Below are 18845 nucleotides of genomic sequence, written 5' to 3' on the forward strand. Positions count from 1 at the left end.
ACTTGTGGACCTCCAGCTGTTGCAAAACTACAACACCCAGCATAACCTGACAGCTGCAGACTGGGAGTTGTTTTGCAACAGCTGGAGAGCGACTACTGGTCTATATGGACAGCTGCTATCGACTGCCATCAATATCAACATGAAGTGGGTACAAATTCCAATGAAGGAACATTTCTAGTGAGGTGTGCCTACAAATACAGCTCTGGTGTTGCCTCCAACAGATCTAGACAGCAAGTAGACACTACCCACTCTGAGATGGTTGCATGGACACATCAGACCACCAGAGATATCTCCTCATGGGTAAATGACCCCCATATACAACAATGAGTAGTCTAAATGGTAACCACTATGCAATTCTTTCAGGAACTGTCCATACAGCACCCAAGTTGATGCTAAGTGTGACATGAACCTAGTCCTATCCCCTTGTTGCCTCCAAGGATTAGTAAACAAGGTAAAGTCATAAACACTTGGCTGTCAAATGCATCAGCACCATCCCCTGTGAAGTTTTGGTGCCGACCAGTGCTCATCACATGAACATCAAGAGGCTTCATTCATGGACAAAATTGAGATCTACCAGGTTCAGGCAAGAGTGAAGCGCGTGGTACATTATCCTCAGAGGTGTAAAGAGGGACTGACAATCTACCATGAGACATCTGACTAAGTGTAAGAGTTCAGATAGGATATCTAATCAGACATCTGACATGGAAAACCTCAGACGTCTCCATAAGACTGCTACTTGGCGACTTTTTGGCAACTATAGACCATAGGGAGCAAGACAGTTTCTTGAGCCATTCTCTATTTAATGTCAGCAGTGCATCATAGAAACATAGAATGTGTCGGCAGATAAGAACCATTTGGCCCATCTAGTCTACCCAATTACACCCTCATCCTTGTGGTCCTCAATCGGTGGCTCTCCGATCTCCGTGAAGCTATAGCTCCCAACGGTTTGAGGGCCACAATTTGGAAGACCTCCACTTCAATCAGTGTTCAACACCCCATATATCAAAATTGATCACATATGAATCCAAGGTATTCGATATATAATTCCAATTGCTCACACATGCTGGGAGCTGTAGTAGTTGTAGTTTCATAGTCACAGTTACAAATATCTGCTTTTACTCAGTTCTGTAGGATAGAATAGGAATAATTATATCAATCCACGGTCATTATTGCTACCTATAAAGCCACGACCATATCCGCTTTGCAGTCCGCAAAACAAGGGACATACAAAAAACGGATGCGACCCGCGTGCCGTCCATGTTTTTTTTTTCATGCCCATTGGAGGAGATTTATCAAACTGGTGTAAAGTAAAACTGGCTTAGTTGCCCATAGCAACCAATCAGATTCCACCTTTCATTTTTGACAGCTCCTTTGGAAAATGAAAGATGGGATCTGATTGGTTGCTAGGGGCAACTAAGCCAGTTCTACTTTACACCAGTCTGATAAATCTCCCCCATTGACTTCAATGGGTCCGTGGTCTGCACTTTGCATATCTTTTTTGCAGAACTGATATACGGATGCTAAAGGGACTTGGATCATCAGTGCGCTTTTCGCATCCATATGTCCGTTCTGGCCAAAAAATAGAACATGTCCTATACTTGGCCGCTAAATGCAGACCACGGACCCATTGAAGTTAATGGGTCTGCAAAAAATGATTCAAAACAGACGGTACCGTATTTTGTAGATCTGCAATTTGCGGACCGCAAAATACATATGCTCAGGTGCATGGGGCCCAACCCATATAATCGCAACCCTTCAGATATGCTGGGGGTAGTAGTTTCACCACAGCTAAAGGCCTCTTGCACACAAATGTGGTTTTTATTCTGTTTTTTGCATTCCGTATACGGAACCATTCATTTCAATGGATCAGAAAAAAAAACGGAAGGTACTCCGTATACCTTCCGTTTTCCGTATTTCCGTTCAAAGATAGAACATGTCCTATTATTGTCCGCATAACGGACTATTAGGGGCCAGCTATTCCGTTCTGCAAAATATGGAATGCACGCGGATGTCATCCATATTTTTTGGAGATCCGTTTTTGCGGGAGGCCTTAGGCTAACTTTGGTCATAAGATCGCCTGACTATGTGAATGTCAGCACTCACGCGCAATTTAGGTTATGTGGCACCCATCGGTCACAGACATGTCGCTACCCGACGTACATCGAAGAAGTCTATGCTGGCAAAGATTTTTAGGACCATAAAAGCAGGAGTTTTTTTTTTTGAGACGGACGCATCGCCATCGCAACGCCACCACACTTGCTATGGCAGTCACCAAATTCTATGGCTAATGACCGCAGCATCAAAATGAATCACAATGCTTCTACCTGATAACTCCAACTTTTGAGACCTGCTGGGAGTAGTAGTTTCACAACAGCTTGAAGGAACCTATATCATCCCAATCCATGAACACACAAGTATGTAGGACACGAGTCTTACCTTCAGAGCAGACGTGTCCTCTTGGATCTCCTGGTATCTTCTCCTATCTTCTTGTTGCAAATGATTCAAAACAAAAACTTTTAGGATCCAATGTCCTGACAGAATTTTAGGAATGGCAGCTCCTGCTGCAGGTATGGATCACAGCATGTTCTCCCTGTCAGCAAGGTCCACTCCTGACATTACTCCCATCCAGCCCTGTGCTGTGTTCCTGGAGTATCCTGCACTCTCCTGCCCCAAGAAAGTCCTACTAGATTCCCAGCTGAACTCTGCTCTGAGTCAGTCTCCAAGCCCAAGGCACCTCCCTCTCTGATCAGTTTCACTCCCCTCTGGAATGCAATCCTTAATTCTGCAGCTTGCCTGTTGCATCCATGCTTCGTCCCCCCCAGCCCAATCTGCCTGGTGGGCTTCTGAGCCTAAACACTGTAAGGCACAGCAGCAGCAGCACTCCTCCTCCTCCTCCTCCTCCCTGTGATAGCTCCACCAGAAGACCTGGGCTTCCATGTGCTCCAACCTCCACCCCTCACACACCCCCTGCTCCAGCTCTCAGTGTGCAAGGTATTGATCACTATTGTGTTTGCCTGCTGAGCTATGTTTTTGTGCATGCCAGTGTATTATGTACTGCCGGGTCCTAGGGGGCCACACTTTCAGGTATTTTGATGAAGTTTTTGAAGCCAAAACTAGGAGTGGATTCAAAAAGAGGAGAAGTAGTCTCTAGGTGCGGTCGTACCCTAATATGTTCCTCTAAACACAAGTTCTATATACAAGGCTTAACAGGTATGACCATAGCGGACCACCAATTACCCCTGCCTACGCAGATGTTTTTATGTATAGATTGGGAAAGTCTGTGACACTCTATGACCAGGACTTCTTACGGGGGGGTCCTATCTATCTGAAACTGGAAAGGCTACTTTCACACTTGCGGCAGTGTGATCCGGCAGGCAAATGCGAATCCGTCTCACAATTGCATTGCAAGAACGGATCCATCTTGTATTTTTTTTTTTTTTTATTTGACCGGTCTGCGCATGCGAAGGACGGATCGGGCATTCCGGTATTTTGAATGCACTAATACAATCCTATGGGGAAAAATAGGCATTCAGGTCTTCAGTTTTTTGGGGCCGGAGATAAAACCATAGCATGCTACGGTTTTATCTTTTGCCTGATCAGTCAAAACGACTGAACTGATGCATCCTGAACAGATCGCTCTCCATTCAGAATGCATGGGGATAAAACTGATCAGTTCTTTTCCAGTATTAGAGCCCCTAGGACGGAACTCAGCGCCGGAAAAGAAAAACGCTAGTGTGAAAGTACCCTAAGGAGGCACTCTTGTTGGCACTGGTTATGATGCCACTCTTTGCTTGTATTATTTATGAGGGAACTCTACGGTTGTTGACATTATGTATGTCAGCAATTTCTGACTGGTACTGTTTATGTGGCACTCTGTAGCTGGCACTGTTTATGTGGCACTCTGTAGCTGGCACTGTTTATGTGGCACTCTGTAGCTGGCACTGTTTATGGGACACTCTGTGCCTGACACTGTTTATAGGGACAGTCTGGCTTGCATTGTTTTTGGGGCACTCTGTGGCTGGCACTTTTTATAGGGGCTCTCTGTGTCTGGCACTGTTTATAGGGGCACTCTCTGACTGGCACTGTTTATAGGGGCACTCTCTGACTGGCACTGTTTATAGGGGCACTCTCTGACTGGCACTGTTTATAGGGGCACTCTCTGACTGGCACTGTTTATAGGGGCACTCTCTGACTGGCACTGTTTATAGGGGCACTCTCTGACTGGCACTGTTTATAGGGGCACTCTCTGACTGGCACTGTTTATAGGGGCACTCTCTGACTGGCACTGTTTATAGGGGCACTCTCTGACTGGCACTGTTTATAGGGGCACTCTCTGACTGGCACTGTTTATAGGGGCACTCGGTGACTGACACTGTTTATAGGGGCACTCTGTGGCTGGCACCTTTTACAGACTCTCTCCTGCTTTCACTGCTTATTGGGGTCCTTTATGGCTGACGGTGTTCAGGGACGTGCATACATAGATAGGGCTCAAAGGGGGCTTGAGCCCTTGCCCCTTTAATGCCCTTACAGAACACTGGCACTCCAGAGCGAACTGTGGGAGAAAGGACCTTACATGACATCATCACCATGTGACCAATAACATAGCAATATTACTGGTCACATGGCTATGAGGTCATCAAAGGTCCTTTCTTTCTTCCAGGACTCAGTGTTGCTGCAGGAGAAGGGTAGGTCACGTGGGTCGGCAGCGCTCTGCTATCACAGGCACTGGCTGACTGTCTAGAGGGGAGAGAGTCTGTCAGCGCTGGAGAGGTGGATGTGACTACTGGGGAGGGTGTGTGGGATTATATACTTGGGGGGGGGCTACTGTGTGGGATTATATACTTGGGGGGGGGGCTGCTGTGTGGGCTTATATACTTGGGGGGCTGCTGTGTGGGCTCATATACTTGGGGGGCTGCTGTGTGGGCTCATATACTTGGGGGGCTGCTGTGTGGGTTTATATACTTGGGGCTGCTGTGTGGGTTTATATACTTGGGGGGCTGCTGCGTGGGCTTACATACTGGGGGGGGCTGCTGCGTGGGCTTACATACTGGGGGAGGCTGCTGCGTGGGATTGTATACTGGGGGAGGCTGCTGCGTGGGATTGTATACTGGGGGAGGCTGCTGCGTGGGATTGTATACTGGGGGAGGCTGCTGCGTGGGATTGTATACTGGGGGAGTCCGCATGCGCCCCCCTCCATCACGCCGGCGGCAGCGCAATTTATTCCTTTAGTGCCTGTCTGCCCTCTGTGCCCGCCCTGGTAATATATTGTATATCATTCAAAGTCCAGGAACAAAACAAGTATGCAAAGGAACAATAGTTGTAGTGCTTTGCCCCTTTGCATACTGGGGCTTGTACTGCTTTGTCCCTTTGCATACTGGGGGTTGTAGTGCTTTGTCTCCTTGCATATTAGAGTCTGTAGAGTCTTGTAATGACATCACATTTTACCATAATATGTACGGTGAAACCAAAAAAGTTATATTTGTGGATTCTGTCGTGTTTATAATTACAGTATCAAAAAATTCATGGAGAACAAGGTAGGACAAACATTTTTTGAAATTATGACAAGTGCCCTTTTTTTTTTTTTTTACTTAAGCCCCTGCCCTTCAAAATGTCTGTGTTCCCTGACGGTGTTAATGGGGAGACTCTTGTTACCATTATTTATATTGCCACCCTCTCCTGCCATTGTTTAAGGGGGAACCCTCTGCTAGCACTGATGTCTGTGGCTGGCACTTGCTGGATGTCACCTATATTAGGAGCACTTTCGGGATGGAACTGTTTATGGAGGTACTCTGGTTGGCACAGTTAATGACATCCATCTATCTAACTGTTTTCTCCATTTATATAAAACTGTCTTTCCTCATTTATGGGGACACACCGGTACAGTTCATGCGAGTTCTCTAATGATGTTGGATTTCCAGTTTTTCTTATATGGTCCCGCAAAAGGCACATCATGCTGTCTCAGGGCCAGTACAAACCTTAGACATGTGCAAGCCCCTCAGATCTCACCCTCAGTGCCCCTCAGTTGTGCCCCATAAGAGCTCGGCACCCTAGATTGTTATCCTGAGTGACCAGGTGTCAGCCATGGTGCCCCCCTAAGGAGTCATCTTCAGTGTTCCTCTAAGGTGGTGTCATCACTGCCATAATGCTTCCTTAGGTGTCTGCTCCAGTGCCCCCATAAGATGTCAGCACCATGTCAGACACAGTATCCACCCTAGAGTGTTATCTCTAGTGCCCCCTCTAAGGGTACCTTCACACATTTTCTGCCACAAAACCTGCCGTGTGTGAACGCTCCCTAAGGTGTCATCATCACTTCCACCTTAAATTTCAGTCATAATAATGTCTCCTCAGGTGTCATCCCCAGTTCATCCTTGATCTCAGTTCCATGTCATACCAGTAGCCACCCTAAAGTGTTATCCCCCAGTGCCTCATGATGTATCTGCCACAGTGCAGGTGTCATCGTCACTACCCCCCTCTTTAAATGTTAGCTATATTGTCTGCTCAGGTGTCATCCCTAGTTCCTCTCCAGGTGTCTTCTCCAGTGCCACCAAAAAGTGTCAGCAGTACCATGTTACACACATCTCCTGGCTTCATGGTCCCTTTCATAAGGTGCTGCCATAAGATGTCTCCAAGATATACTGCTTACCCCTCATCTGACTCTTCCCATTTGAAAAACAGAAAAGGCAGCAGGGTATTCTGGAGCAGGTCTCGTGTGTTGACCTTTCTCTTTTCACCAGGGGCTTTGTGGAATCCCCTCCAAGCCCCCTCCTCTGCCTCTCCACCATTTGTGAATGAAGTTACTGTGAGTGCGGTCTGGGCTACCTTCACTGAGGGAAAATTAGGAAGTATTGATGGGAAAGGGGGCTTCAGGGCAATAAAAACATACCCCCAACCCCACCCTCGGCTGCTATTTCCAGAGAGGGTGATTCCTACAAACCACAGTATTGAACTATTTCTACACTGAAGGTCAAGGGTCTCCTAAAGAAATATGGAGGAATTTGGAGACCCCAGTGCCCTCGTTAGGTCACTTCTATTATCGTAGTTCCTATGTCACACCCTTCAAACCCGTCGCTGATTGACAGCTTTCTCCCTATGTACAGTGTAGGGACAAATCTCTCAATCAGAGGGAACTGGGCGTTTGGGCCCTGCTGAAGCTGATAAGCAGTGATTTTAGGAGAACCACATCATCTGCACAAGTCTTAGCCCAAAGACTACAAACATTCTTCCTTTCCTTATCTCTCCAGACCAAGTGGGATTTGTGCCCAACAGAGAAGGGAAAGATAATATATATAGAGTCATACACAGTGCTCCAGTAGCCATTGGCTCCTGAACTGAAAAATTTAGGAGCCAAATTAAATTTTTAGTCGCCAAATCGAAACCGAATCAAAATTTTGGTATCGTGACAACTCTATGCCAATCAGATCGGCGTAGGGTTGTTTCGATATGAAAATTTTTATTCGGTCTCGATAATAAAAAAGTATTGCGATACTCAATACCACGCAAAAAAATAAAGCTGTGTGCATTCTGCATTTTATAAAAAGGTTCGGCCCATAATAGAATAGTCCTATCCTTTTTTTGGGGGTGACAAGGTGACAAAAAAATGGCGAATCGCATGGTTTTTATTTCTGTTACGGCACTCACCGCATAGGAGATATTTTTTAATAGTTTGTACTTTTTGCACGCAGCGCTATGTAATATGTTTATTTATTATTGTTTTTATATTTTATATGTAAAATTGGGAAAGGGGGGGATTGAAACTTAATATTTTAGTGTTTGTGTTTTTTTTTTTTTTTGTTTTTTTTTACTTACTTTTAGCCCCCTTAGGGTCTGGAACCCTTGTCCTATTCACCGTAATAGAGCTCTATCAGGGTGAATAGGACTTCACACTCTCCCTGCTGCTCTGTGCACACGGCAGCAGGGAGCTGACTATAGCAGCCAGGGCTTCAGGAGCATCCTGACTGCCATGGTAACCAATCGGAGGCCCGCGATATTCTGGTCCGCAATTGCGGACGAGAATAGGACATGTTCTATTTTTTTTCAGGAACGAAATTGCGGATCCCGAAAAAACGGACGCGGATCCAGGAAATGCCCCAGCCCCATTGAAAGTGAATGGGTCCGCAAATTGCGGAAAGAATGCGGACCCAAATTGCGGACGTGTGAATGGACCCTTACACTGCTGGGGCTCCGATCGTAACTGCCACTGAACCACCAATGAAGAGGGGGAGGGGACCCTGTGGCCACTGCCACTATTGACTTTAATACTGAGGGATTGGGAGCGCACTGCGCCACCAATGTTTATTATACTGGGGTGTTGGGGGAAGGGGGGGCGCACTGCGCCACCAACGAAGATAACTGACCTGGTAATACAAATACAGGAGGCGGGTGCCAGGAATCAAATAGCCGGCACCTAACCTCTATGATATGGAGCTGCGAACAGCGACAGTTAACCCCTCAGGTGCAGCACAGTATAATAAACATTGGTGGCGCTGTGGCTACAGCCCCTCCCCTCCTCCTCCCGCCTCTCTTATTGGCGGCGGCGGCAGCAGCACAGGGGGGAGGGAGGGAGAGACTACTTCTCCACTGCGCTGCTGAGAAGAACATCGGTGACGGGGCAGAGAACTAAAAAGTCTTGTCGCCATTTGTAAATTCAAAGTTGCCTTGGCGACCATTTTGGTCGCCATCTGGAGCCCTGTTGTATGCTTACCGCCTTTGCAAAATCCGCGGCTAAACCTTTAATACTGTTAAGCACAGACGCCGAAAAGGCATTAGACCGAGTGAACTGGAGTTATCTTAAAGGCTCAATAGCGGCCTTTGGAGTCCCGCACATAGATGCTATCTTCACTATGTACACAGACCCCACCGCTAGAGTGTTGGTCAATGATACGTTGTCACCTGTGCTTCCCATCTCAAATGATACCCGCCAAGGATGTCCTCTATCCCCTCTACTTTTCGTGCTAACAATGGAAACATTACAACAACAAAATCTGACTAGATAAACGTCTACAGGGTTTTCACTGTGGCGGAAGGGAGCACGAGGCTGCGGCGTATGCAGATGACCTTCTACTGATGTTGACCAATCCTTCTGCCTCTCTCCCCATCATAGAAAAACTTTTTCAAGAATTTGGCCAAACTTCAAAGTGAACATGAGTAAATCGCAAGTCCTTAACATATCCTTACCCAAACATATTAGCACTACTCTTTCCTCTACTTCCCGCTTTGACTGGTCCCAACCCACAATTAAATTCTTAGGGATTAAGATCTCCTCGGACCCTACTCATCTATATAAAAATAACTTCCCACCACTTTTACAAGAGATCTAAAGATTTCTACTTTATGCTGAATAAGATCTTCTCTAAAAACATTGGGACCACAAGAAACCCAGAATTAAATATTCAATGCTCCAACTACCATCTACTGTATTTTTCAGCCCCATAAGATGCAGTTTTCCCCCCCCCCTCCCATTTTGGAAGAGCTTCATTAGTACCGGGAAGCGGTGAAGGATCTGTACTCGCCTCTTCTGGTCTTCTGCTCAGCTGTTTGCTGTGCAGGGCTGCGCACCTTGTGACCTCACTGTGCACAGCCTTCACAGCTGACAGCCGAGAACTAGGAAGAAGAGAGAGAGAGAGCGCTGGTGGTGAGAAGCGGCGGCGTCCAGGAGCAGGAGAGGTAAGTTATTTATTTATTTTTTTATTTGTGCTGATGGCTTACATGGGGGTGGGGCATGATGGCTTACATGGGGGTGGGGCATGATGGCTGACATGGGGGTGGGGCATGATGGCTGACATGGGGGTGGGGCATGATGGCTGACATGGGGGTGGGGCGTGATGGCTGACATGGGGGTGGGGCATGATGGCTGACATGGGGGGCTAATCTGAGACATTGGGGGTCTGATCTGAGGTCTGATTAACATTAGGGGTCTGATTGCTGCTCTGACCTGAGGTGTAACGAAAATATTTTTTTCTTATTATCCTCCTCTAAAACCTAGGTGCGTCTTACAGGGCGAAAAATATGGTAAATTCGGAGGAATTTATTTACCCGCCTCGCAGACGTTTGTAAGAGCAGTTCACCTACATAGAATTGTAGACTGGATTAGGCGCCCATCTCTGGGTCCTCATAGAAGAGGAACTGGCAGGATACCCGCTCAGATCCTTTGTGTTCTCCGACCACCCCAGCTTTGTAACTATTAAAACATTCTGCTTACAACCGAGACCAGACGAATCGGGAATCTCTGTGATGTTCGTTTAAAATGCTCTCCCTTCCCATCTCCGGAGACTTTATTGTCCAGCTCTGACCGAGTCCACAATGATACCATTCCGATTGAAATGATATCTCGACTGTCGACTCCTTAATCTCAGCTGGGCTAATCCCTTCCCTCGACACACTCTCCAAATTACTTAACTGCACAGCACTTTCACAGCTATTGCATAATAAGTTCATTCACTCCTTTAAACAGATACTTTCGTCAAAAGATCTAAACAGACCAGTAACGCAGTTTGAATCCTTTCTCACTCAATCAAAAACACCTAAGAAGGTGGTTTAGACTCTTTCATTAAAGCCTGGGAATGTGATCTTGAGAAGACATTCTCAAAAGATGATTTACAAAAAATCTTCTTCATACCCAGGCAGACCTCTAGATGTGTGAGGATGCAGGAGAGCCGTTATAAAATTTTGACCAGGTGGCATCTCACCCCAGTACTACTACACAAATATCTAATTCTAATTATGACCCTAACTGCTGGAGATGCAAAGAACATCTAGGCACTTACTATCAACTATGGTGGACTTGTCCCCGTATTATCCCATATTGGAGGTCTGTTCTATCTCAGATCAATTTAATTACTGGCCTACACATACCTCTGACCCCGGAGCTTTGCCTATTACATCTACCCCCAAATGTAATCTAAAAAAGCTAGCTAGACACACATTATGGAAGTCGGACTCTCCACCTACAGTCCCGCAGTGGACAGAGAAAGTTGATTCTCTATATCGTCTAGAAGAACTGGCAGGTTGGGAGTCAAGATCCCGTACCCTCTTTCAGATTACTTGGTCCCCCTGGGTAAAATATAGACACTTTGAATCCTAGAAGCTTCCGTTGTATACACTTATAAGATATACAGTATATAATTAGGGATGAGCGAACTCGAACTGTATAGTTCGGGTTCGTACCGAATTTTGGGGTGTCCGTGACACGGACCCGAACCCGGACATTTTCGTAAAAGTCCGGGTTCGGGTTCGGTGTTCGTCGCTTTCTTCGCGCTTTTGTGACGCTTTCTTGGCGCTTTTTGAAAGGCTGCAAAGCAGCCAATCAACAAGCGTCATACTACTTGCCCCAAGAGGCCATCACAGCCATGCCTACTATTGGCATGGCTGTGATTGGCCAGAGCACCATGTGACCCAGCCTCTATTTAAGCTGGAGTCACATAGCGCCGCCCGTCACTCTGCTCTGATTAGCGTAGGGAGAGGTTGCGGCTGCGACAGTAGGGCGAGATTAGGCAGATTAACTCCTCCAAAGGACTTGATTAACTGATCGATCTGCAGCTGTGGATCATTGAGCTGCTGATCCTCAATTGCTCACTGTTTTTAGGCTGCACAGACCGTTTGTCAGTCACATTTTTCTGGGGTGATCGGCGGCCATTTTGTGTCTTGTGGTGCGCCAGCACAAGCTGCGACCAAGTGCATTTAACCCTCAATGGTGTGGTTGTTTTTTGGCTAAAGCCTACATCAGGGTGAAGCTGTCACACCAAGTGCATTTAACCAGCAATAGTCTGTTCATTTTTTGGCCATATACAAAATCAGGGGCAAGCTGCGCCTGTCACCAAGTGCATTTAACCCTCAATGGTGTGGTTGTTTTTTGGCTAAAGCCTACATCAGGGTGAAGCTGTCATACCAAGTGCATTTAACCAGCAATAGTCTGTTCATTTTTTGGCCATATACTAAATCAGGGGCAAGCTGCGCCTGTCACCAAGTGCATTTAACCCTCAATGGTGTGGTTGTTTTTTGGCTAAAGCCTACATCAGGGTGAAGCTGTCACACCAAGTGCATTTAACCAGCAATAGTCTGTTCATTTTTTGGCCATATACTAAATCAGGGGCAAGCTGCGCCTGTCACCAAGTGCATTTAACCCTCAATGGTGTGGTTGTTTTTTGGCTAAAGCCTACATCAGGGTGAAGCTGTCACACCAAGTGCATTTAACCAGCAATAGTCTGTTCATTTTTTGGCCATATACTAAATCAGGGGCAAGCTGCGCCTGTCACCAAGTGCATTTAACCCTCAATGGTGTGGTTGTTTTTTGGCTAAAGCCTACATCAGGGTGAAGCTGTCACACCAAGTGCATTTAACCAGCAATAGTCTGTTCATTTTTTGGCCATATACTAAATCAGGGGCAAGCTGCGCCTGTCACCAAGTGCATTTAACCCTCAATGGTGTGGTTGTTTTTTGGCTAAAGCCTACATCAGGGTGAAGCTGTCACACCAAGTGCATTTAACCAGCAATAGTCTGTTCATTTTTTGGCCATATCCCAGTCTAATTCTGTCACTAAATCCATACCGGTCACCCAGCGCCTAAATACTAGGCCTCAAATTTATATCCAGCTAAATCTGTCCCTAGTGCTGTAGCTGGGCGAGTTATTTAGTGTCCGTTCAAGCACATTTCTTGTTCTGGGTTGAAATACAATTCCCAATTTAGCAATTTCATAATTTAGTGGTTTCTGCTATATCAGAGCTATTTGAAATCTATCCCTAAAAGGGTATATAATATTCAAGGTGCACATTGGGTCATTCAGAATAACTTCACACACACCCGCTACTGTGTATTTCCAAGTCTAATTCTGGCACTAAACCCATACCTGTCACCCAGCGCCTAAATACTAGGCCTCAAATTTATATCCCGCTAAATCTGTCCTTAGTGCTGTAGCTGGGCGAGTTATTTAGTGTCCGTTCAAGCACATTTCTTGTTCTGGGTTGAAATACAATTCCCAATTTAGCAATTTCATAATTTAGTGGTTTCTGCTATATCAGAGCTATTTGAAATCTATCCCTAAAAGGGTATATAATATTCAAGGTGCACATAGGGTCATTCAGAATAACTTCACACACACGCTTCTGTGCATTTCCAAGTCTAATTCTGTCACTAAATCCATACCGGTCACCCAGCGCCTAAATACTAGGCCTCAAATTTATATCCCGCTAAATCTCTCGTTACCGCTGTCCTGTTGTAGCTGGGAAAGTTATTTAGTGTCCGTCAAAGCACATTTTTTGTTCTGGGTTGAAGTACAATTCCCAATTTAGCAATTTCATAATTTAGTGGTTTCTGCTATATCAGAGCTATTTGAAATCTATCCCTAAAAGGGTATATAATATTCAAGGTGCACATAGGGTCATTCAGAATAACTTCACACACACCCGCTACTGTGTATTTCCAAGTCTAATTCTGTCACTAAACCCATACCTGTCACCCAGCGCCTAAATACTAGGCCTCAAATTTATATCCTGCTAAATCTCTCGTTACCGCTGTCCTGTTGTAGCTGGGAAAGTTATTTAGTGTCCGTCAAAGCACATTTTTTGTTCTGGGTTGAAGTACAATTCCCAATTTAGCAATTTCATAATTTAGTGGTTCCTGCTATATCAGAGCTATTTGAAATCTATCCCAAAAAGGGTATATAATATTCAAGGTGCACATAGGGTCATTCAGAATAACTTCACACACACGCTTCTGTGCATTTCCAAGTCTAATTCTGTCACTAAATCCATACCGGTCACCCAGCGCCTAAATACTAGGCCTCAAATTTATATCCCGCTAAATCTCTCGTTACCGCTGTCCTGTTGTAGCTGGGAAAGTTATTTAGTGTCCGTCAAAGCACATTTTTTGTTCTGGGTTGAAGTACAATTCCCAATTTAGCAATTTCATAATTTAGTGGTTCCTGCTATATCAGAGCTATTTGAAATCTATCCCAAAAAGGGTATATAATATTCAAGGTGCACATAGGGTCATTCAGAATAACTTCACACACACGCTTCTGTGCATTTCCAAGTCTAATTCTGTCACTAAATCCATACCGGTCACCCAGCGCCTAAATACTAGGCCTCAAATTTATATCCCGCTAAATCTCTCGTTACCGCTGTCCTGTTGTAGCTGGGAAAGTTATTTAGTGTCCGTCAAAGCACATTTTTTGTTCTGGGTTGAAGTACAATTCCCAATTTAGCAATTTCATAATTTAGTGGTTTCTGCTATATCAGAGCTATTTGAAATCTATCCCTAAAAGGGTATATAATATTCAAGGTGCACATTGGGTCATTCAGAATAACTTCACACACACCCGCTACTGTGTATTTCCAAGTCTAATTCTGTCACTAAACCCATACCTGTCACCCAGCGCCTAAATACTAGGCCTCAAATTTATATCCCGCTAAATCTCTCGTTACCGCTGTCCTGTTGTAGCTGGGAAAGTTATTTAGTGTCCGTCAAAGCACATTTTTTGTTCTGGGTTGAAGTACAATTCCCAATTTAGCAATTTCATAATTTAGTGGTTTCTGCTATATCAGAGCTATTTGAAATCTATCCCTAAAAGGGTATATAATATTCAAGGTGCACATTGGGTCATTCAGAATAACTTCACACACACCCGCTACTGTGTATTTCCAAGTCTAATTCTGTCACTAAACCCATACCTGTCACCCAGCGCCTAAATACTAGGCCTCAAATTTATATCCCGCTAAATCTCTCGTTACCGCTGTCCTGTTGTAGCTGGGAAAGTTATTTAGTGTCCGTCAAAGCACATTTTTTGTTCTGGGTTGAAGTACAATTCCCAATTTAGCAGTTTCATAATTTAGTGGTTTCTGCTATATCAGAGCTATTTGAAATCTATCCCTAAAAGGGTATATAATATTCAAGGTGCACATTGGGTCATTCAGAATAACTTCACACACACCCGCTACTGTGTATTTCCAAGTCTAATTCTGTCACTAAACCCATACCTGTCACCCAGCGCCTAAATACTAGGCCTCAAATTTATATCCCGCTAAATCTCTCGTTACCGCTGTACTGTTGTTGCTGGGCAAGATATTTAGTGTCCGTCAAAGCACATTTTTTGTTCTGGGTTGAAGTACAATTCCCAATTTAGCAATTTCATAATTTAGTGGTTTCTGCTATATCAGAGCTATTTGAAATCTATCCCTAAAAGGGTATATAATATTCAAGGTGCACATAGGGTCATTCAGAATAACTTCACACACACGCTTCTGTGCATTTCCAAGTCTAATTCTGTCACTAAATCCATACCGGTCACCCAGCGCCTAAATACTAGGCCTCAAATTTATATCCCGCTGAATTTGAATACAATACATTGGGCCAAATAATATATTTGTTGTTGTGGTGAACCATAACAATGAGAAAAACATCTAGTAAGGGACGCGGACGTGGACATGGTCGTGGTGGTGTTAGTGGACCCTCTGGTGCTGGGAGAGGACGTGGCCGTTCTGCCACATCCACACGTCCTAGTGTACCAACTACCTCAGGTCCCAGTAGCCGCCAGAATTTACAGCGATATATGGTGGGGCCCAATGCCGTTCTAAGGATGGTAAGGCCTGAGCAGGTACAGGCATTAGTCAATTGGGTGGCCGACAGTGGATCCAGCACGTTCACATTATCTCCCACCCAGTCTTCTGCAGAAAGCGCACAGATGGCGCCTAAAAACCAACCCCATCAGTCTGTCACATCACCCCCATGCATACCAGGGAAACTGTCTCAGCCTCAAGTTATGCAGCAGTCTCTTATGCTGTTTGAAGACTCCGCTGGCAGGGTTTCCCAAGGGCATCCACCTAGCCCTTCCCCAGCGGTGAAAGACATAGAATGCACTGACGCACAACCACTTATGTTTCCTGATGATGAGGACATGGGAATACCACCTCAGCATGTCTCTGATGATGACGAAACACAGGTGCCAACTGCTGCGTCTTTCTGCAGTGTGCAGACTGAACAGGAGGTCAGGGATCAAGACTGGGTGGAAGACGATGCAGGGGACGATGAGGTCCTAGACCCCACATGGAATGAAGGTCGTGCCACTGACTTTCACAGTTCGGAGGAAGAGGCAGTGGTGAGACCGAGCCAACAGCCAATGGACTGTTGCAGTGGTGGGTGACGTGAAGCCTCATTCTCTGCTATGACATGCAGACTGATTCTCTGCTGACATGAAGCCAGATCGTCTGTTACGGGACCTCTCTGCTCTGCCTGTGTGCTAGGCCTAAATATATGCCAATGGACTGTTGCAGTGGTGGGTGACGTGAAGCCTCATTCTCTGCTATGACATGCAGACTGATTCTCTGCTGACATGAAGCCAGATTGTCTGTTACGGGACCTCTCTCCTCTGCCTGTGTGCTAGGCCTAAATATATGCCAATGGACTGTTGCAGTGGTGGCTGACGTGAAGCCTCATTCTCTGCTATGACATGCAGACTGATTCTCTGCTGACATGAAGCCAGATCGTCTGTTACGGGACCTCTCTGCTCTGCCTGTGTGCTAGGCCTAAATATATGCCAATGGACTGTTGCAGTGGTGGGTGACGTGAAGCCTGATTCTCTGCTATGACATGCAGACTGATTCTCTGCTGACATGAAGCCAGATTCTCTGTTACGGGACCTCTCTCCTCTGCCTGTGTGTGTGCTGGGCCTAAATATATGCCAATGGACTGTTGCAGTGGTGGCTGACGTGAAGCCTCATTCTCTGCTATGACATGCAGACTAATTCTCTGCTGACATGAAGACAGATTCTCTGTTACGGGACCTCCCTCCTCTGCCTGGGTGCTGGGCCTAAATATATGCCAATGGACTGTTGCAGTGGTGGGTGACGTGAAGCCTGATTCTCTGCTATGATATGAAGACTGATTCTCTGCTGACATGAAGCCAGATTGTCTGTTACGGGACCTTTCTCCTCTGCCTGGGTTCTGGGCCTAAATTTATGAAAATTGACTCTTACAGTGGTGGGTGACGTGAAGCCTGATTCTCTGCTATGATATGAAGACTGATTCTCTGCTGACATGAAGCCAGATTCTCTGTTACGGGACCTCCCTCCTCTGCCTGGGTGCTGGGCCTGAATATATGCCAATGGACTGTTGCAGTGGTGGGTGACGTGAAGCCTGATTCTCTGCTATGACATGCAGACTAATTCTCTGCTGACATGAAGACAGATTCTCTGTTACGGGACCTCTCTCCTCTGCCTGTGTGTGTGCTGGGCCTAAATATATGCCAATGGACTGTTGCAGTGGTGGCTGACGTGAAGCCTCATTCTCTGCTATGACATGCAGACTAATTCTCTGCTGACATGAAGACAGATTCTCTGTTACGGGACCTCCCTCCTCTGCCTGGGTGCTGGGCCTAAATATATGCCAATGGACTGTTGCAGTGGTGGCTGACGTGAAGCCTCATTCTCTGCTATGACATGCAGACTGATTCTCTGCTGACATGAAGCCAGATCGTCTGTTACGGGACCTCTCTGCTCTGCCTGTGTGCTAGGCCTAAATATATGCCAATGGACTGTTGCAGTGGTGGGTGACGTGAAGCCTCATTCTCTGCTATGACATGCAGACTGATTCTCTGCTGTCATGAAGACAGATTCTCTGTTACGGGACCTCCCTCCTCTGCCTGGGTGCTGGGCCTAAATATATGCCAATGGACTGTTGCAGTGGTGGCTGACGTGAAGCCTCATTCTCTGCTATGACATGCAGACTAATTCTCTGCTGACATGAAGACAGATTCTCTGTTACGGGACCTCTCTCCTCTGCCTGGGTGCCGGGGCCTAAATATCTGAGAATGGACTGTTCCAGTGGTGGGTGACGGGAAGCCAGATTCTCTGCTATGGAACCTCTCTCCAATTGATTTTGGTTAATTTTTATTTATTTAATTTTTATTTTAATTCATTTCCCTATCCACATTTGTTTGCAGGGGATTTACCTACATGTTGCTGCCTTTTGCAGCCCTCTAGCTCTTTCCTGGGCTGTTTTACAGCCTTTTTAGTGCCGAAAAGTTCGGGTCCCCATTGACTTCAATGGGGTTCGGGTTCGGGACGAAGTTCGGATCGGGTTCGGATCCCGAACCCGAACATTTCCGGGATGTTCGGCCGAACTTCTCGAACCCGAACATCCAGGTGTTCGCTCAACTCTATATATAATGGATCCCATCTTCTCGACTTATATTATTGTTTGGCCCTCTCACTCCTCTCCCTTCACTAGACTACAAATCTAGTCTTAACATAATATACAGCTATATTGAGATACTGACAAGCCATTCCCCTCCCCCCCCCCCCTTCATTTCTAACTTTCCCGTTACCTCGCTCCTATTTTTGGGTTATGGTTACCGTTGTAAGGCTAGTAATGATTAAGTGGGCTATTGTCACCCTATTGTTATTTCTAGACCTATGCTACATCCACCTACCTGCTCTTACTTGTTATACAGCAACTTACTGTTCTCATTAGGTGAAGTTTCATTGTTTCCTCGGCCCAATTGTGTGTGGCCAATTTGACCTCTGTACCTGCATATCTAACTTTGGTAACCTGTATCTACTCAAGTTGCTGTTCTATATATTTTAAACGATAATAAAATTAACTTTGAAAAAACCAAAATGGTGACCCCTTTAGGGTACAGTACAAAAATGTGCCGAATAAATAATACCGTAAATCAAGTGGTCACTCTATACGGACATCCCTTTTGCTAAATGCAACTCCCCCTGGTGGTGAGATTTTATTGCCTAGGGTCCAGCTGTAAGCACTGGGGGTGCTATGGAAAGACGTGGAGATGTAAAAATTGGATCTGCTCTCCACTCTTTGCTCAGTGCAGGGGCGGATTGGCCATAGATCCTACA

At 45.8% G+C, this 18845-nt stretch overlaps 2 protein-coding genes across 4 annotated transcripts in view; one reads left to right on the plus strand and one right to left on the minus strand.

The window, feature by feature from the left end:
- LOC122921234 (ADAMTS-like protein 4) overlaps positions 1-2820 on the minus strand; it is a 116438-nt gene extending 113618 nt beyond the window's left edge. For 2 of the 3 annotated variants that reach the window (XR_006387012.1, XM_044271201.1), the window contains exon 1: positions 2437-2818. The gene's annotated coding sequence lies outside the window, so the exon portion shown is untranslated. Of the gene's footprint in view, positions 1-2436 lie in introns of all 3 variants that reach the window. The other variant, XM_044271203.1, reaches the window with a different exon arrangement.
- The window catches only part of LOC122921235 (wiskott-Aldrich syndrome protein family member 1-like), a 109587-nt gene continuing 93546 nt past the window's right edge, over positions 2805-18845 (plus strand). Inside the window, exon 1 of the mRNA XM_044271204.1 lies at positions 2805-2991. Within this exon, the coding sequence (XP_044127139.1) occupies positions 2805-2991 (187 nt within the window). The remainder of the gene's footprint in view (positions 2992-18845) is intronic.

The sequence above is a fragment of the Bufo gargarizans genome, chromosome 11 (genome assembly GCF_014858855.1).
Source record: "Bufo gargarizans isolate SCDJY-AF-19 chromosome 11, ASM1485885v1, whole genome shotgun sequence".
NCBI lineage: Eukaryota > Metazoa > Chordata > Amphibia > Anura > Bufonidae > Bufo > Bufo gargarizans.